General features: G+C 43.0%; 1 protein-coding gene across 8 annotated transcripts in view; it reads right to left on the reverse strand.

Moving 5' to 3' along the window:
- The window catches only part of KMT2C (lysine methyltransferase 2C), a 979,844-nt gene that overhangs the window by 480,137 nt on the left and 478,855 nt on the right, over positions 1-20,852 (reverse strand). For all 8 annotated transcript variants that reach the window (XM_029588444.1, XM_029588443.1, XM_029588442.1 and 5 more), the window contains 2 exons: positions 16,462-16,571; positions 14,568-14,633 (listed from right to left, as the gene is read on the reverse strand). In XM_029588444.1, coding sequence (XP_029444304.1) covers positions 14,568-14,633; positions 16,462-16,571 — 176 coding nt within the window. The remainder of the gene's footprint in view (positions 1-14,567; positions 14,634-16,461; positions 16,572-20,852) is intronic.

Below are 20,852 nucleotides of genomic sequence, written 5' to 3' on the forward strand. Positions count from 1 at the left end.
GAGAAACGGTGATAAGTAAGAATATTTGCACATCGTCTGCATATATGTAGTGTGTTAGTTTTAGCTTGGAGAGGAGCTGGCAGAGTGGTATAAGATAAATGTTGAAAAGGGTGGGGGATAAGGATGAGCCTTGAGGGACTCCCAGAGAGGCGCAGATTGGGTGTGATTCTTTATTATTGATTCTGACTTTGTAGAGTCTGTTGTGTAAGAAAGACTTGAACCAACTAAGAGCTGTGCCTTTGATTCCGATGTCGGCTAGTCTGTCCATGAGTATTGCGTGGTTCACCGTGTCGAACGCGGCTGATAGATCAAGGAGGATGAGTAGGCCGGGTTGTTTTTTTATCAAGGTTCCAGAGAATAGTGTCTGTTAAAGAGATTAATAGAGCTTCAGTGTTTCGGGCTTTTCGGAAGTCGAACTGAGAGGGGGCTAGTATATTGTTATCGTCCAGGTACTCCGAGAGTTGCTTGTTAACTATTTAACAAGCTTGAACTGTATGCAGGAGCAGAGAGGAAGCCAATGCAGTGACTTCAGAAGAGGATTTCTGTGAGCCTAGAGACGTTGGTGAAAGATAAGTCATGCAGCTGAATTTAGGACAGATTGCACTGGAGAGAGATGGCTTGCCGGGAGACCTGTGAGGAGCAGGTTGCAATAGTCTAAGCGGGAGGAGATGAGAGAGTGGATATAGTTTCTGGTAATGTGTTCAGAAAGGAAAAGATGGATTTTGGCATTGTTATAAAGAAAGAAATGGATCAGACTTCTGGGATGACATCACCTGGGTCGGCAGCGTAGTCAGCTCGCTCCAGATCTCCCCTCCCCCCCATTGGACGCCATCCTCCCCCGAAAAAAATTGCCATCTTTATTTTTATATGGGAGGCTGATCAGCAAGTCTGGGGCAGCAGTTTCCCCATGATCTGAGGCGAAAACGAAGCTTCTGAGGCTGGTAAGGAACCAAGAAATGGTGCAGCCTTCCCCACTGCATCGGCGTCTCAGGCCTGGGCTCCCTCCCTTTGAATCTGAGGCCATCCTCCCTACCGTTTTAAGCATCTAGCTTCTGGATCCATGGGGGTTGTAGAGGACGCCTGGGGCTTCGGACTCGCCGTGTTTTGGAGCGGAATTGAGCGCTCCTGGGCCTGTAATGCACCATAGATTGGTGCGATCCTCCCAGCACCATCACAGTGTGGCCAAGATGGCGGCCGCGACCATGGGAGACCACACAACCCCGGTTGCAGAAGTCTCAGAGGAGGCCCTGTGTAAGGTATCTGCAAAGGTGGCTGAACTGGTGGATGCCAGGCTCCTCAAAATTCAAACCTCCATAGAAGATGTTCTAAATGCTGTTGAGGGGTAGGCTAAAAGGCTGGATGAAGCGGAGCACAAGCTGTCTGATCAGGAAGACAGACTGCATGCGGCGGAAAGGCAAGTACAAGTGCTCTCTGCACAGAATTCTGCGTTGCCAGACCGGTTGGAAGGTCAAGAGAATAGGAACCGTTGAAATAATCTTAAAATAATTGGCCTTCCTGAATCAGTCCCAGACCAGGAACTGTATGATCTTATTGAAACTTGGTTGCCCAGCCAGCTGGGCCTGACGCTGAACACTGGCCACCTGCGCAGCGAAAGAGTGCACACACTGGGACTGCCTAGAGCCGACGCTGGTAAACCACGGCCCGTGATGGCCAGAATTCTTAACTGGTCTCACAAAATTCAGCTTATGCGTGCCTTTAGGGAGCACGTGGGAGTGGAGTACCAGGGGCACAAGATCCTGTTGTTCCACAATTTCTCCGCCGCAGTCTCTGCACAACGGAAAGCCATGTCCCCCTGCCTGCACAGAGTTACACAAAAGGGGGATACCGTTTGCTTTAATTTTTCCTGCTAAGCTACAACACAATGGTACTGTCCACTTCTTCTGCAAAAAGAAAGATGCCAATTCCTTTATATCTTCGCTAGAGCCAGGCAATGTTACTTGAAGGGCAGGGGATCCTGGATTGTTTCTGCCAGTGCCTCAGTTTTCTCTGTCCTTCCAACAGAACCCCTAACTGACTGTTTTTGGCCCTTTCTAGAGGGATGAGTTGTTGTCTCTTCATTGCCTCTTATCTAAATTTTTTCTTTTTTCTTTTCTTTTTTCTGATGTTCGGGGGCTGGCTCTGTTGGCTGTTTAATTTCTCAAGTTCTTCTTAATCTGTTCTAACTATCTGAAGTTATATGTTTAGAGTCGGCGGGGGGGGGGGGGGGGGGGGGGAGATGCTATTGGAGGGGAGGGGGCAGAGGAAAGCCAGTGTGCTCTCCAGGGACGCTGGGTACTTTGTGCCTCTTGAGGAGCAAGGAGTTTTGGGTTTGGATGTATTTGGAGTGTGTGGGTATGGCTGTGGTTTGTGTGTGTGAGTGTGCAGCAGGTTCGGGGGAGGGGAGTAAAGGGGGAACCTCTTTATGTTTGCAGGAAGTCTTGCATTTTTGGCTGTCTCAGTACACGTTCAGCTGCTCTCTAAGGCCCAGGCTGGGGGGCCTTGGAAGCCCAAATGTAAACAAAGTCATCTTTTTATGTGTGACACAGGTTAAAACTGTCTTGCTGAATGTGTGTAAGCATCTACCTACTAGCAGAATTCCTAGAGGGACCCACTGAATGTCACTTGGATGGGCAGCTGGTAGTGTTCATTCCTAGGCCTCATGGTTCCTTGAAAGGTCTGAGCCCTAGATTTTCTAGATCGCTGTGTATCAAGGCCACCTGCTCTATATCCATGATAATCTCTGAGTCTGTATAGCCTCTAGGCCCTAGAGCTAACTCTTGGTTTTTCCTACGGTAACTTTAATGATTTTGATTCTCCCTTGTCCTAATAAGTTTCTCTAGCTCTTCTTCAAATAAGAGCCTCCCTTTGAAGGGTAGTTTGGTCAATCAGGACTGACTCATCTGCTGCCCAGTTCCATTGCCACAGCAGCCTCCTTGCTACCACGTCAGCAGCCAGGGATCGGAAGGATTTTCTTAGAAGATCATAGAGGGTAGCTGTGAGGACTGCTACTTCTGATTCAATTCGGGCAGTCTCTTCTGATTCTGACAGTGCCCTTGCTATTAATCTTCCATACATGGAGGCTTATAGGCCCAATGCATTAGTTGTAAAAGCTTGTGTCATTATCACTACCATTTTCCTTTCCTGGTGGTCCCTTAATGATGAGCCTCCTTCCACAGAAATTGTGGTTTTGTGGGTTACTGCAGACAATGAAGCATCTATTCTTGGAAACTTTAAGAGGGTACCTTTTGATTCTTGGGATAGAGGGTATAATTTCTCTAGTGCTCTGGTGCCTCTCAGTGGCCCTGGGGCAATTCTAACTCTTCCATTATCATTTCCTTCAGCTGAATATAGTGGGAAGGTTTAAGAAGTTCTCCATCTTCCCCGTAAGATAAGATCTCCATTCACTTGATTTCTTTCCATGGTATCATAGATCTTAAGTGCTACTAGGGTGTCTATAATTAAGGTTGGCAGTTCCTTTTTTCAAAAGAGGCAGACCACTGAGGAATCCTTTTCTTCAGAGGACCCTTCCTCTTCATGCTTTTCTCATTGGTCAGAATCCAGGCTCCCTGGGGAATCCCTGGATTCTAATGCAGAGGCTTTAATGGGAGGTGTTGGTCTCCCAACTGTTAGTTTAGCCTGTTTGTGAGGTGGACCCATCAGCTACTCTTGAGGCAAGAGGTTTGGACATGGATTCACTTGCACTGTCTCATAGGCTTGGTGCATAAGCAAGATAAACTAAGTTGAAAAGGCCACCACATGGGACTTGCCCCCGGGTTTTTGTATGGCTGTCTTAGTCTTTATGCTTCCAGAGGAAGTATAGAAGGGGGTTCATTAGGGACTGCTTCTTCCAGTCCCTCCCTGTCCCTCTGGGGGGGGGGGGGGAGAAGAGGCATGGGGTTCTCTTTCTTTTTGTGACCCCGAGGTTGGCAAATTGTGCCAGTTACCGTAGGTTCTCTTAGTCCCTCAGACTGGGCACTGCCTGCCTCTATTCATTTATCTGTAGCATCAATTACACATGCTAGCGGTCAATACTCCCTGAGTTCCATTCCGTGTATTGCCCTTGTTGTGCGCAGATAACCACATTACCTTTTGTTCAGCGTATGACTTCCATTCAGCACAGAAGACAGTGCTTAACTTCTGCCTAATGTACTATTCAGTGCAGAGAGCATGTGGATGTCTGCACGAAGCTTCCACTCAGCATGTAACAGCTGCTCGCGCCAGCATCAGCAGTGCTTTAATTATACTCACTTCTACTTCCCTGCTATCCTTTGTCCTGATCAGCCCTGTTTTGGAGGTCATCTGTGGGGAATATAGAGGAGAAGGAATGTTGGGGGGAGGGGGGGGCAAACCAAGAGCTCTTCAGAAGAGGGCCACACCCCCGGTTTCTGTCTCCCTGTAGGGAGAGGGAACCCTCTGCTACAGTGGCCATGCCAGGACCTCACTGGGTCTGGGAACCCTACCCAAGAGGCTTGACAAAGTCCAGAAGTAAGAAACTCGGGAGCAAGTTTCCTGTGGGAAACCTTGTAAGGAGTCCCAGGGGGATCTGAGAACTGGCAACTGGAAGAGGACAAAATATAGCAAAGATTCTGATCCACCTACTGCTGGAGAGAAAGAAAAACTGATGGCTGCCCTGAGCCACACCTCCTTATAGTAAGTATGATGTCACAGAAGAAGTCAGAGAGGCATGGCCTTTGTCTCCACCAATTGCACAGAGAGGAGTTACTCTAAAGTAAAGACTGATCTAGCAGGAGGATAAGGAACTAGCCATTGGAAAAAATATTTTACAGTTTTGCTGTAACAATTGCCAAATATGAGAAAGTTATCCAGGTGCCACATATGAACGGTTACATGGTCTCAGTGTAAGCCCATTCAGAAGGCTTACCTTTCAAGGACACACTATACCTAATTGTCTCTAGCTCCTGTGATTGTGCAGCCATGGAAGAAACCTCATAATTAGCTTGCTGCCGCAATCTGACAACCTGCCCCAGAATCAACATTTCTGAAAGTTTCACACCTCTTAATTAATTCATTTGAAGAAAGCTGCAGGGTGCCTGCTGCCTTCAGTATTTGCTCCTCCTCTTGCCCCTTATTTGGCCATCAGCCTGCAGAGAACCTATCTTTCTGTTGTTCCCATCCAACCCCTTCCTCCTTTCCTGAAGTAACAAGAGGGTGGGGATGCAGTTGAAGTAGACAAGGAAAGCAATCAGAATGTTTGATTCCTCAAAGATCTCTTAAATCCTTATCAAACCAAAGATGATGTTGATATAATTCCTGGATAATGTCTATTTAGAAAAATTTAATCTTTAGACAAAGGTTCTTGCACCTGAATATGTAGTCAATCATGCACTATTTACAAAGACCTAGGTGTGTTTTTGGAAGTTTGCTACTGCTGGTGTCTCACAGCAGGCATTAATTTCAATTCATACAAGCCTTGATGACTGACACTACTGCTGACAAGTTTCAAACTTGTGCTAATTTAATTCCTTTTCATATCTATTTCCAATATATGTGCACAAATCTTACTGTGTAATTAACAGCATGTTAAAGTGCTGATCTTGGGGGCATTTTAGCATATATAAACTCATATATTTGGAAAGAGAAGGACTTTCTCAAGAAGATATAAAAAGGATGGCTGCATGTAGATTCAAAACAAAAGTGAATTTCACAATTACAAGTTTGTAATATGTGCCGTCACTTGATAAATTAGTTTTTTGTATTTGGTACTTTTTTTAATTTGAATATAGTTTAAATATTGTTTAAAAACAATGCAAATGATTTTCAACCCCAGCTCTTACAGACCTGTTGACTGAGAAAAGAGCCTATTCGGATTATATAATTAACTTTGAAATATACCTGTTTTTGGTGGTAAGCTTTCAATTCCAACCTGTTTAGATTCTGTTAGGATTGTCCGAGATGGTTTCAAATACTTAGGAGTCCATATTACTACTGTGTCTGGCCAGCTTTATCGAACACATTATGGTGCTTCTACATATACCATCAAGCAAGATATCTCCAAGTGGGAGGACATTGCATTTTCCTGGACTGGCAGGTATAATTTACTCAAAATGAATGTCTTACCCAGGCTGTTTTACTTGTTTCAGCTGGTGTATTTACAAACTCGCATATAATGAGCCTCCATGGTATGCACATTCATTATAGATATCCTGAAAACCTGACTGGCTGTAGGGTCCCTAGTACAGGTTTGGGAACACCTGCTCTAAGATTTTTGTGGAATTGCATAGCTTGATGACCATGTATTTGGCAGCATACATTTGGCAACAATTAAACTAAGTTGGCTCTGGATGATGAAAGCACAAGAGGGTCTTGCCCTGCTTAATCTTTGTACTTATTATTGGACTGCTAGGCTAGTATATCTTAAAGCTTGGTTTGACAATACAGATAGCAGTTGGTTACCTATGCAGAAGGAGAAGGCTTCCTCAGTGGAGCTTAAACTCTGTTATTCTTGTTGGCTATTTCTCCTCTGAGCTATCAAGTGTTAGGCGTCTGGCAGCAGGTACAGAGATTCTTAAAATCTGCTACTCTCAATTTCTCAGGTTTATAGGAACTTACTATTGCTTGGTGTTCTTTATATCCTGCTTTCAAACAATGGAGAGAAAACAGTTTATTTCTCATAGCAAACATTTGGGATGATAGGTTCAAAGATTTTCATGGAGGACTCTGGAGTTCTTATTTGCAGTTGAAGGAGGTAATGGGTAAGACTTTCAATTTCAAAGACCCCTACAACAGTTTAATGATTTAGAGGATTTTTTATGTGATGCTGAATGCCTGACCAAGGGCATTTCAATTGTATTCTGAGAAATTATTTATGCTACATTTGGTAGAGTTACTCCTTGACCTTTGATAGAAGCTTGGAATGCATACCTAAGTCTTCAACTTAAGAAAATAGCATGGGAAATTATTTGGAAAGCTGCACAGCATCCCTCTATATGCAGTAGAAGAGTCAAATGGATGATTAAATTATTGCAAAAACATTAATGCACCTCGCAGTACTTCTATCTATTTCCAAATGCTGACCCTCCACGTTGGCAAGGATATGGGGAGCAGGGCACTTATGTGCATATGTAATGGCACTGTCCAGGTGTGTGACAATTCTGGGTTGCAGTAACACAGGGAATCTCCAATATTATTGCATTTCCAGTGCATTTGACCCCCTTCTGGGTTTGCTGGGGAGATGGGAGGGCTTTTTAATTTCCTCAAAACATAGATCTTTGGTAGCACAGCTTCTCCTTGCTGTGCAATTCACCATAGCTAGTTACTGGAAGTTCAATCCATGTTTAGATAATTGGCAAGCACAATACAAGATATTGAATTTTTATGGTATATGATGAAAGGCTTGCAGATCGATCTTGCTGGGTTTTCTTTGCCTATACAAATGGACGCTCGTAATTTGTGAAGAATGTTGCTAAACTTGCATTTTATAAACTTAAATTGGTTAAACTGAAAGTACTAATACTGTAAGAACTTTTTAAAATAGTTACAAGCTCTAGTATTGAGTCATATTGACTATTGCAATAGTTTACTTACTGGATTACCAGATACAATGTTTCAGGCGCTGCAGAAAAGGCTCACTAGTGAAGTCAGTATGTATATTCATATTTCCCTACTGATGCAAGATCTTCACTGACTCTTGGTCAAGTATCTGTCATGATTCAAATTATTGGTAACTGTGCATAAATTACTTTATTACTTAATCAGTGTATTTTGGGAAATAAATTGTGGTGGTATGTGCAACAGAACTCCTTGAGATCTGAAGGAACAGAAATGTTAGCACTACCCTCAAATCATGACTCCTATTCACAGTTTATATGCAAAAGAGCTTTTATGTATGCTACTCCAGTAATGTGGAACACACTCCCAGTGTATCTGAAGAAAGAAAAGGGTGTTAAAAAGTTTAGAAAGGGTCTCAAAGCCATATTGTTTCAGGAAATGTTTATGATTATGTAATTTGGTTTGGAGGGGAGGGATATACATTTTATAAATAGACAAAAATGAAATGGGAAAAATATGAGCAAATATGGGGATGTTACATAAAGTTCTGTGTATTGGATTAATGTCTCTGTCATACTGGTGTGGTATGCCTTCGTTTGTAAATTGTGCTATATTTCCTAATGTGCAGGTTTGTAAGCCAAATTGCCTTTCTGGTTATATGTCAAAAACTTGATTATAAATAAGGAGTTAAAAAAACCCAATGTGAATGATTTTCAATAAAAAAAATGACTTGTTCGCATAGTTAGAGGTGTTTATGTTTATGCAAAATTATACAAATTTGCCACTTATTTGCCACAGAATTTTGAAAAATCTACCACAGGAATCCAGGGCTCTAATTATGCCTCTTATTATGCATCTTATGAAGTATCACTGGGCACAAGGCAATCGGACTGCTCTGATGTACAAAGGATTGTTATAGCAAAGAAAACCATTTCTCTTTCAGGATCTGGAATAAAGCAAAATTGCTTACCTTGTAATAGGTGTTATCCCAGGACAGCAGGATGTAGTCCTCACATATGGGTGACATCAGTAATGGAGCCCTATGTACGGAAAACTTCTGTAAAAGTTTCTATGAAACTTTTGACTGGCACCAGAGTGCCTACTGAGCATGCCCAGCATGCCATGATATTCCCTGCCACAGGGGTCTCCCTTTAGTCTTTGTATGTAGCAAATAGCGTTAGCCAAAAATAAAATAATAAAACGTATCGGACCCAACTCCGCGGGGTGGCGGGTGGGTTTCGTGAGGACATCATCCTGCTGTCCTGGGATAACACCTATTACAAGGTAAGCAATTTTGCTTTATCCCAGGACAAGCAGGATGCTAGTCCTCACATATGGGTGATTAGCAAGCTAGAGGCTGATTCATTTTGTGCTGAAATGACCGTAAGGTATTGTTATTGAAATGAATCAGTCGAAATCACAGCAGGTTGGATGTAGAAGGAGTTGGGATTAAACTGGAAACAAGTTCTTTAAGACGGATTGTCCATATGCTGAATCTTGTCTTCCCTCCTTGTCTAGACAGTAGTGAGCTGCAAAGGTGTGAAGAGAACTCCATGTTGCTGCTTTACAAATGTCCAGAATAGGTACAGAGCGAAGGTGTGCTACTGAAGTTGACATTGCTCTGACTGAATGTGCTTTTACTCGCCCTTGGAGAGTAAGGCCTGCTTTTTCATAACAAAATTGTATGCAATCTGCTAGCCAGTTTGACAGAGTATGCTTACCCACTGCCTTACCTGGTTTGTTTGGATCATAGGACACAAACAGTTGATTTGATTTTCTTTGGGCTGCAGTGCGGTTTAAATAGAAAGATAACGCACGTTTACAGTCCAAAGTGTGTAAGGCTCTCTCTCCCTGGTGAGAGTGAGGCCTAGGAAAGAATGTAGGTAAAACTATGGTTTGGTTCAAATGAAATTCCGTGACAACCTTAGGAAGGAATTTTGGATGTGTACGGAGGACTACTCTGTCATGAAGGAACTTCGTGAAGGGTTCGTAAGTTACTAGTGCTTGTAGTTCACTGACCCTTCTAGCTGATGTAATGGCTATGAGAAATACCGTTTTCCAAGTAAGGAATTTAAGGTCACAGGTATTTATGGGTTCAAATGGAGAACGCATAAGCTTGGTTAAAACTACGTTCAGGTCCCATAGTATGCTTGGGGAATGAACTGGAGGTTTAATGTGAGTTAGGCCTCTCATGAATTTACTGACGAGAGGCTGTGTGGAGAGAGGCGCATCTCCTAGCTTGTTATGATAAGCTGAGATTGCACTTAAGTGTACCCTTACAGATGACGTCTTAAGACCAGAGTCTGAGAGATGGTAAAGGTAATCTAGTAGCGAGGTAGTGGGGCAAGTGAAAGGATCTAAACCTTTCTGAGTGCACCATAAAGTAAACCTTTTCCATTTGTATGAATAATTCTTTCTAGTGGACGGTTTACGTGCAGCTATTAGTACCTGAGATATATTGGTTGAAAGGTTGAATGGTTGCAAGATCAAGCTTTCAACATCCATGCTGTCAGGGACAGGGATTGGAGGTTGGGATGGCGCAACTGTCCCTGTTCCTGAGTTATGAGAGTGGGAGCTACTCCCAGGCGAATTGGATCCCTGACTGAGAGATCTAGCAGTGTGGGGAACCATACTTGTCGAGGCCAATATGGGGCTATGAGTATCATGGACCCCTTGTCCTGTTGTAGCTTCACTAGTGTTTTGGTTATGAGCGGTATTGGTGGATACGCGTATAACAGGCCTGAGTTCCAATGGCGGGCAAACGCGTCCTTTGGTAAGCTGTTCCGCTGGAAGAGGAGAGAGCAGTAATTGTTCACTTTGTAGTTCAGATGTGACGCAAAGAGATCTATGGTTGGTTGACCCCAGCGTTGAAATATTTTGGTTGCTATCGCTGGATCGAGGGACCACTCGTGTGGTTGGAAGTGACGGCTGAGGCGATCCGCTACTGTGTTGTGGATGCCTGCTAGGTAGGTGGCCCGTAGTAGAATTGAGTGTGCTAGGGCCCAGTCCCATATTTGAGCTGCTTCCTGACAAAGGAGGTACGAGCCCGTACCACCCTGCTTGTTGATGTACCACATGGCTACTGTGTTGTCCGTTTGGATCAGAACAGTCTTGTGTGAAAGGCAGTCCTTGAATGCATATAGAGCATAGCGTATAGCTCGAAGCTCCAGGAAATTTATCTGAAAGGAGGCTTCTTGATTTGTCCACTTGCCCTGTGTTTTCAGATGAGCAATGTGCGCTCCCCATCCCAAGGTGGACGCATCTGTAGTTAAAGTCACTTGTGGAACTGGTTGCTGGAAAGGTAGGCCTTTGAGCAAGTTGATTGGTGATGTCCACCAGAGAAGGGAAGACTTCAGCTCTGGCGTTATCTGGATGTGAGTGGACAGTGGCTGAATGGCTTGAATCCATTGAGATTTCAGTGTCCATTGCATTAGTCGCATGGTCAGTCTGGCCATGGGAGTGACGTGAACTGTTGAGGCCATGTGTCCGAGTAGGATGAGGCACTGATGAGCTGTGACTGTATGTTGATTGCGAATAGAATGTACTAGGAGAACGAGCGATTGAGCCCGGTCTTTCGGAAGAAAGGCCTTTGCTGTGATGGTGTTGAGATCTGCACCTATGAACTGCAACTGGTGAGATGGTGTGAGATGGGATTTGTCGTAATTGATGAGAAATCCCAAGGAGTGAAGCAATCTTATTGTGAGATGGAGAGAAGTGACAGCTCCGCTCTGTGTATGACTTTTGATGAGCCAATCGTCCAAGTAGGGGAACACATGCACTTGTTGCTTGTGAAGATGTGCCACCGCTACTGCTAGACATTTTGTGAATACTCGAGGTGCTGATGCAAGGCCGAATGGTAGCACCCTGTATTGGAAGTGTTGACCTTGTACCAGAAATCGCAGGTACTGTCGATGAGGTGGAAAAATGGGAATGTGAGCGTAAGCGTCTTGAAGATCCAGAGAGCAGAGCCAATCTCCTTTTTGAAGAAGAGGTAGCATGGTGCCTAAGGACACCATCCTGAATTTTTCCTTCTTTAAAAATTTGTTGAGATTTCTGAGGTCCAGGATAGGACGTAGACCCCCGGTTTTCTTTGGAATGAGGAAATATCGGGAGTAGAATCCTCTGCCCCACTGAGGCCTGGGAACTCTTTCGATGGCCCTGGCAGTCAGGAGGGTGGATAATTCTGCTTGCAGGATTGTGTAATGATGAGACACTGTCCAAGACGGAATAGGGGGATTGTGTCTTGGCACAGTGAGGAAGTCCAAGTGGTACCCTTGAGATATGATTGAGAGTACCCATTGGTCTGTAGTGATGGAGGTCCAAGTTTGAAGATGGTGAGCAACTCGGCCTCCGACAGGTACTTGTGGATAAGGATTTTGGGAATGACCCATGCCCTCTGGTTGTACTTCAAAAACCGGAAGTGGACGCCGCAGGCGGAGGTTGTTGAGGCCTAGCAGGTCTTTGGCGAGGCTGAGACCGTTGAGCAGGTCTTTGTTGTCTGGGCCTGGCTACTGGTGGATAATACCGCCTAGGGCGGTAATATGGCTTTCTTTGTTCCCTTCTTGGAGGCCTCCTTGAAGGTTGATGTACCTCTTGTGGCAGCTGAGAAAGCTGTTTGAGGGTTTCTGTGTGGTCTTTGATGGTGGCCACCGCCTCCTTGACCTTATCGCCAAAGAGGTTCTCTCCTAAGCAAGGCAGGTCCGCCAAGCGCTCCTGTACCTCTGGTCTCAGCTCTGAAGATTTGAGCCAGGCCCATCTTCTAGCTGTTATTCCGGATGCAGACAATCTGGATGCTGTTTCAAATGAATCATACGTGGCTCGAACCTCGTGTTTTCCTGCCTCTAGGCCTTTATGTACGAGGTTTTGAAATCCTTCCTGAAGATGGTCAGGTAACTGATGAGACAGGGATTCAACTTGTTTCCATAGGTCACGCTGGTATTGATTCATGAAAAGCTGGTATGAATTTATCCTAGATACCAGCATAGCAGCTTGGAAGATCTTCCGGCCAAGATTGTCCAAGAACCTATTATCCTTTCCAGGAGGTATGGAGGCGTGTTGCTTTAATCTTTTGGCTTTCTTTTGAGCCGACTCAACCACCACTGATTGGTGTGGTAGTTGAGTTTTTTGGAACCCTGGGATGGGTTGTACTAGATAAGTGGCATCCGCCCGCTTATTAACAGCTGCCACCGAACCAGGGTGTTCCCATATCCTGTACATAAGTTCTTGTAATACTTCATGAACAGGAATAGCAAGAATTTCCTTGGGAGGATCCACGAATTGAAGCACCTCCAAGGTTTTTTGCCTGCTGTCTACTTCAGAAATGAGAGAGAAAGGAATTGTTTGAGACATTTCTTTAATAAAGTTGGAGAAAGACAGATCCTCCGGTGGTGACTTTCTTCTATCTTCTGGCGGAGAAGGCTCAGAAAGGAGGTCTTCATCCGAGGAGAATTCTTGGTCACTATCATCCAGAGGGTGCTCCAACAGCCTAGTAGGCTTAGCTGGCATTTCGGATAGTGGAGTCTGAGGTCTAAGGGGTGGCGTGACACCCGAGGGACCTGGTAATGGCTCTTGATTCTCATCTACATCTATAGGTTGTGGTAAAGATGAGAAGCAATGGATCAGTGAGTCCAGCTTGTCCATTAATGGTTGAAAAATGGATTCTTGAGAAGGCATCGACGGTGCCATCGGGGTCGATGGCCGTGGTGGAATCGATGGTAACCGGGGAATCGGTAGTGCTGGAACCGGTGATTGCGGCCTAGGTAGAACCGGTGATGGAATCGGTGCCATCGAGGAGAGCGGTGATTTCCTTGGCATTGGTCGTGAAGGAATCGGTGATGGGACCGGAGATCCTCCTATGACCGGTGTCGATGGCAGAACCGGAGTGGCAGGCCGTGGCATCGCCTCGATAAAGGCATCCTTAACCGCTTGACGTATGTAACTGTCAAGTTCCGCCCGCATGGATGATGTGAACAGAGCACCCATGGGGGGAGGCGGTGGCGGCGATAGCAGTACAACCTCAGAGCCCTGAGGAGGTACGATTCCTTCCGCCGGAATCGGCGAGGGTTGGCCTGCTGGTGGCTCAGAAGCCTTACTTTGGAGCCGGGCTTTCTTAATCGGTGTCCCGTCCTCCGCCGATGGCTCGCCGGGTATCGAAGCGGTGGTTGCTGTGTGCGGCCTGCGATGCCGATGGCGATGTTTATCTTTTTCGCGCCCTTTTTCGCTGCTCGATGTGGACGCTCTGGACGATGGAGAGGGGGAGGAAAAGGGAGCGTCTCCCGACTCACCTGAGTGACGTTTCTTCAATACTACTTTCCTAATCGACCCAGCCGGAGACGATTGTGTGGAAGTAGACGGAGCAGTAATCAGCTGTATCTTGAATAGTTGCTCCATTTTGTCCATCCGTAGACGTCGACCTTTCGAGGTCATCGTAGCGCATAAGGGACAATTTTTTACATCATGACCTTCACCAAGGCAAAGTACACAGTCTTGGTGAGGGTCTGTGATAGACATATTTCTCGCGCATTTCGGACATTTTTTAAAACCTGTAGCCATTTTGTGGCCGGACAGCCGTCGACGGCCTAGGACTCAGGTAAAATTGTTTTTAATCAAAAAACGGAACGGAATCGCGAGAACGGTAAAAACTCACCGCAATGACTAAACTAAGGGAGACCCTTTGCGGTTGAAGTTTTTGAAGCTTTCCGTAAGGAAAAATATGTGGAGAATCCCACAGGACTCCTGATAACCGCGAGGCTAACTGCTTCGCGGAAAAAAGAAGACTAAAGGGAGACCCCTGTGGCAGGGAATATCATGGCATGCTGGGCATGCTCAGTAGGCACTCTGGTGCCAGTCAAAAGTTTCATAGAAACTTTTACAGAAGTTTTCCGTACATAGGGCTCCATTACTGATGTCACCCATATGTGAGGACTAGCATCCTGCTTGTCCTGGGATAAAATTAATTTCAACCTTAAAAGACGTCTTGACAAAATTAATAATACATTTGATTTTAACATTCCAAAAAAATCAGTAGGCAAGAGTTTAGGAATTCAATTTTTTTTTACCTGGTTCTTTTACTTTTGTGACAATATGTGCTACTATTGGCGACTCACAATCATCTGTGGAAGGCACTAAAATAGAAAAATATATCTGTAATTTTAGAAAAATGAAGCAACTCATTAAGCCAAATGGATAACTGAATTTATTGATAGAACAGCCCACAGTTCTGTACATAACAAGAAGGGGATTATTATATTTGTTGCAAAGAGAATCTGTTTCCTCTGCCATTGCAGAGGAAACAGAATGGTTAGAGATGTTCTGTTACTTGCTTTCACTGACATATTGGTCTGGTCTCCATTGCCTTCTGCTATGAGAAAGTTGCTGTTAGGGGACCACTTATTTTTCTAACTGGAAGGTCTGCCCCGGCTGTCCTTGCTCTACCTTCTGCATCTCTCTCTATCCAATTTCCCCTCATTGGGCACCCTTTGTTTTACTGAGCCAACAGGATGGCTATGTAACCATGTTATAACCATCTTAGTGTTAACCAAAGAGACTGATTTATCATGATAACAGACATGCTAATTCTCTAACATGGCTATGTTAGTTAAGACCAACAAAAAACTTGCTGGTGATATACTTTTACTGGACTAAATTACAGTCAGGATGTCAACCCAGCTTCAATGTATCCCTAAATCATGACTGCTAGAAACTGGAGGATGACGACATTAGATGGACAACCGTACACATGCAATATTTCTTAAATACTTCCTCTAAATATTTGCTGAATGCTAATGTTATAAGCAGGATTCTTGCCTAGATTCACCTTTGGAAAAATTTGAGCAATTCTTATATTCTTAATACAACTGTGGCTGTCTTTTGAGAATTAACTTCCTTCAGGTCAGTGCGAAATTCACATCAGTACTGACCTGATGAAGAGAATATTTAAAAGCTAGACCACAGTAAAAGAAATATATGTATTTTATCATCTACAAGTGTTTGTTGACCTTTCCTACAAATACTAGAAACAAAATTTGGTTTTAATAGATTACTTTATGTCATAAAATGTGATTTGTTATGAAGAGGAACTGTATACAGTATTTATTTCAGAGTATGCCAATAAGGTCAAATTTCTTGATGCTTAAAGATACAAACTAGCTTGAAGGAATTTAAACTGAGACCATCAAGGTCACTTCAACGACACCGATTTCATATGAATCCTGTCTAACAAATAGAGTGCTTAATTATAAGAAAAGCAATGTTATAAAATATAGTTTTACAATTAATCTGAAGATTAACACAGATTTATTACTTCTTATGTATTGCTTAACCTGTTGGTATCTTCAGAAAACAGATGTGTAAAGATAAAGAATTATGTCTTGATCTAAGAACATTTTTAATTGGTCAGGAACAAAAAATATATATGTATTCTCTTGTTTTTGTATTATACATTTACTAAGGTTAAAAAAAAAAGGAAAAAAAGGTATAGGATATGCAAATATTCTTATAAATCTGTTTCTTGATATGCTCCCAATTTATATAGGAATAATAACCCTCCATTATGGTTGATAATAAAAATGTGGTGGTAAAATTATTTTTCTAATTAGTAATAAGTATCAATGTATTGCATTTATCATACATTGTCATTTCCATAACTATGTAATGAGAAACGTGTATTGTAATATATAGTGAAACTTGATAAATAAAGAATTAAAAAAAAAAAAAAAAAAAAAGAATTATGTCTTTGAAAAATTGAAAATTTTGACTCTGAGAAATGAGAATTATTAGAAACATATTTATGTTTAAAAATTAGTAAAATGATATCCTAATTATAAAGGCATATTTTTCATTTTAATGTCAACACTAAAATGACCAAGACAAAGCCACAAAACACAGGTAATCAGCATTTTAAAAGATTGAGCGGGGTTGAAAAGATCTTTCACAATATTAAATCTCTCTCACCATGAGTTGGTGTTATGTATGGTCTACACATGGTACAGTCAAACCCATTATTAGCTGCATTTTCCACTTCTTCCTCAGTGTTTAGGTTTTGACAACTTGCATGTATCCACCTAAAATAAAATGGAGGGAAACGTGTCATGGATATTCATATTCGAGATGATCAGAGGCAAAGTTTTCATTTTGGTTTATTTATTAGTTTTGTAGGTCACCTCCTTTCATTTTGTTTGCTTCAAACCAAAAATTAATTCTTATTTGTTCAATTCATTTTTGTTTCTCATCAAAGTAAATGGCAGAAGCTATACAGCCTATTTTGAGCTCCAAAATGGAGGTGTTCTACGCAATTCAAATGAAACTTGTTGGTATATATTATCAGAAGGGGGAAGAGATCGTCAAAGCACCAAGACTTTGGCAAAGAGACACCTAAAGAAGCAAGAATAGCCTAAGGCACTGTAAAGGTGCAAAAGTGTATTAGCAGCAGCAAGAATTCTCCAAGGCACCGTTAAAGGACCAAAGCAGCTGCAAGAATGGCAAAACACTCCACAGTTTCATAAATGGGCACTAAAAGTGGCATGAACATCCTAAAGAACCAGGTAGAAAGAATGAAGCAGCAAAGGTGGCAAGAAAAATCCTAAGGCATCAATAGAGGGACAAAGCAGCACAAAGAGTCTCATTAACACCTCAAGGTACCATGAGAAGTACAAAGCAGAAACCCACGGTGGCAATAACAGATCAAGGTGTAGAGTCTGGGTTATGGCTGAAATGCTGAGTGGCAGCAAGATCCCCATGATGTAGTCTAGGTTATGGCAGCCAGGTAGAGAGAGAACAAGACCTTCAAGGTACAGAGTCTAAGGTATGGCAGCAATGCTTGAGTGGCAGCAAAACCTCCAAGGTGGTACATCAGAGGTATGGCAAGACCCTCAAGGTGTAGCATGAAGGATAAAGCAGCAAGTCAGAGTGGCAGCAATACCCCCAAGGTATAAAATCTATGGTATGATAGTAAAGCTGAGGGTCACTAAGACTAAGGTGCTTTCAGTTATCCTGCCGCTCACATGGAAATTAAAGGCAGATACATTTTCAAGATGACCAACTTTTCATCAAGTCTACCTCCTTTACCTGGAGGTTGCTCAACACTGTCAATATCATGTATCTCCCCTCCCTCCTCATTGGAGACTAAGAAGTTACTGATATAAGAACATACATTGCCATACTGGGTCAGACCAAGGGTCCACCAAGCCCAGCATCCTGTCTCCAACAGTGGCCAATCCAGGCTACAAGCTCCTGGTAAGTACCCAAACACTAAGTAGATCCCATACTACTGATGTCAGTCAATTTGATTAATTAATGGACTTCTCCTCCAAGAACTTACCCAAACCTATTTTTAAACCCAGCTACACTAACTGCACTAACCACATCCTCTGGCAACAAATTCCAGAGCTTAATTGTGCGTTGAGTGAAAAAGAATTTTCTCCGATTAATTTTAAATGTGCTACTTGTTAATTTCATGAAGTGCCCCCCTAGTCCTTCTATTATCGGTAAGAATAAGTAATTGATTAACATTTACCAGTTCTAGGCCTCTCATGATTTTAAACACCTCTATCATATCCCCCCCTCAGCCGGCTCTTCTCCAAGCTGAACAGCCCTAACCTCTTTAGCCTTTCCTCAAAGGAGAGCTGTTTCATCCCCTTTATCATTTTGGTCGCCCTTCTCTGTACCCTGTCCAGTGCAATTATATATTTTTTGAGATGTGGTGACCAGAATTGTACACAGTACTCATGGTGCAGCCTCACCATGGAGCGATACAGAGGCATTATGACATTTCCCGGTTTTTTCCCTATTCCCTACTTAATTTCTAACATTCTGTTTGCTTTTTTGACTGCTGCAGCACTCTGAGCTGACGATTTCAATGTGTTATCCACTATGATGCCTAGATCTTTTTCCTGGGTGGTAGCTCCTAATATGGAACCTAACATCGTGTAACTACTGCATAAGTTATTTTTCCCTTTATGCATCAACTTCCACTTGTCCACGTCAAATTTCATCTGCCATTTGGATACAGAATCCTCCAGTCTCGCAAGGTCTCCTGCAATTTATCACTATCTGCTTGTGATTTAACTACTCTGAATAATTTTGTATCATCTGAAAATTTGATTACCTCACTCATATTCCTTTCCAGATCATTTATAAATATATTGAAAAGCACCAGTCCAAGTACAGATCTCTGAGGCACCCCACTGTTTACCCTTTTCCACTGAGAATATTGACCATTTAATCCTACTCTCTTTTCTGTCTTTTAACCAGTTTGTAATCCACGAAAGGACATCGCCTCCTATCCCATGATTTTTTAATTTTCTTAGAAGCCTCTTATGAGGGACTGACAAATGCCTTCTGAAAATCCAAACACACTACATCTACTGGTTCACCTTTATCCACATATTTATTAACCCCCTTCAAAAAAATGCAGATTTGTGAGGCAAGTCTTCCCTTGGGTAAATCCATGCTGACTGTGATCCTTTAAACCATGGGCTCAGTGATTTTGATCTTTAGAATAGTTTCCACTATATTTCCCAGCACTGAAGTTAGGCACACTGGTCTATAGTTTCCTGGATTGCCCCTGGAGCCCTATTTAAATATTGGGGTTTCATTGGCCACCCTCCAAATTTTAACTAAAAGATTTGAAATTTCATTTTTTAGTTCCTTCAGAATCCTGGGGTGCATACCATCTGGTCCAGGTGATTTGCTACTCTTTAGTTTGTCAATCTGCCCTACTATATCTTTCAGGTTCACAGTGATTTGGTTCAGTTCATCTGACTCATCACCCTTGAAAACCATCTCCGGAATCGGTATCTCCCCAACATCCTCATTAGTAAACACAGAAGCAGGAATTCATTTAGTCTTTCTGCAATGGCCTTATCTTACCTAAGAGCCCCTTTAACCCTTAGTCATTTAACGGTCCAACCAACTCCCTAACAGTTTTCTTGCTTCAGATATATATTTTTTAAAGTTTTTATTATGAGTTCTTGCCTCTATGGCCAACGTCATTTCAAATTCTCTGTTAGCATGCCTTATCAGTGTTTTACACTTAACCTGACAAACCTTAAGCTTTTCCCTATTTTCTTCAGATGGTCCCTTCTTCCAATTTTTGAAGGAATTTTTTTGGCTAAAATAGCCTCTTTCATCTCACTTTTAACCATGCCAGTAATCGTTTTGTCTTCGCTCCACCTTTCTTAATGCATGGAGACATCTGAATCATGTTTCTAAGACTGTATTTTTAAACAATGTCCACGCCTGTTGTACACTTAGGGGCGGATTTTAAAAGAGTTACGCACGTAACCACTCCTGCGTGCGCTGAGCCTATTTTGCTTAGGCCTGGCGATGCGTGCAAAGCCCTGGGACGTGCGTATGTGAAAGGGGCGGGGCTGAGGCCTCCGGCACAGTGGCCATGCCGGGGGATTGCGCCAGCGTGTGCAACCTACACCTGCTCAGAGGCAGGCGCAACTTATGAAATAAAGGTTAGGGGGGGTTTAGATAGGGCTGGGGGGGGTTAGGTAGGGGGGCAGAAGGAAAGTTCCCTCCGAGGCCGCTCCGATTTCAGAGCGGCCTCGGAGGGAACGGGGAAAGCCTGTTATAAAATCGGGTGGGTAGTGCGCACAAATGTACCCTGTGCGCATAGGTTTAAAAATCCGGCCCTTAACCTTTGCAGCTGCCTCTTTCAGTTTTTTTCTATTTTCCTCATTTTATCAAAGTTTCCCTTTTGAAAATTTAGTGTTAGAGCTGTAGATGTACATGCACATATTTTCCCTTTTCTAGGCATTAGTTCAAATTTGATCATGTTATGATCACTATTGCCAAGTGACCCAACCACCATTACCTCTCTCACCAAATCCTGTATTCCACTAAGAATTAAATCTAAAATAGCTCCCTCTCTCGTTGGTTCCTGAACCAATTGCTCCATGAAGCAGTCATTTATTCCATCCAGGAACTTTATGTCTCTAACATGACCCGATGTTACATTTAGTCAGTCAGTATTGGGGTAACTGAAATCTCTCATTTTGGCTAGGTGGATAGTAGAATACTCCTATGACTATACTCTTACCCAACACACATGGGTAAGATTCTGAGCATTTTGTATGGTCTATTTCCTGTTGGACTGTAAACACTCCTTGACAAAGTGCCATACCCCCACCAAGTTGATCCTCCCTATCATTGTAATATAATTTGTACCGTGATATAGCACTGTCTATTCATTATCCTCCTTCCACCAGGTCTCTTTGATGCCAATTATATCTATCTCTTTGGTTACTAGCTCTTTAATATCTGATTCTGGGAATCAGTTTTTGAAATTACTGCTTAAATGTTCCCTGCTGATGTTGTGAGCAGAATAGAGTAAGAGG

Source organism: Rhinatrema bivittatum, chromosome 2, assembly GCF_901001135.1.
Source record: "Rhinatrema bivittatum chromosome 2, aRhiBiv1.1, whole genome shotgun sequence".
Classification (NCBI taxonomy): Eukaryota; Metazoa; Chordata; class Amphibia; order Gymnophiona; family Rhinatrematidae; genus Rhinatrema; species Rhinatrema bivittatum.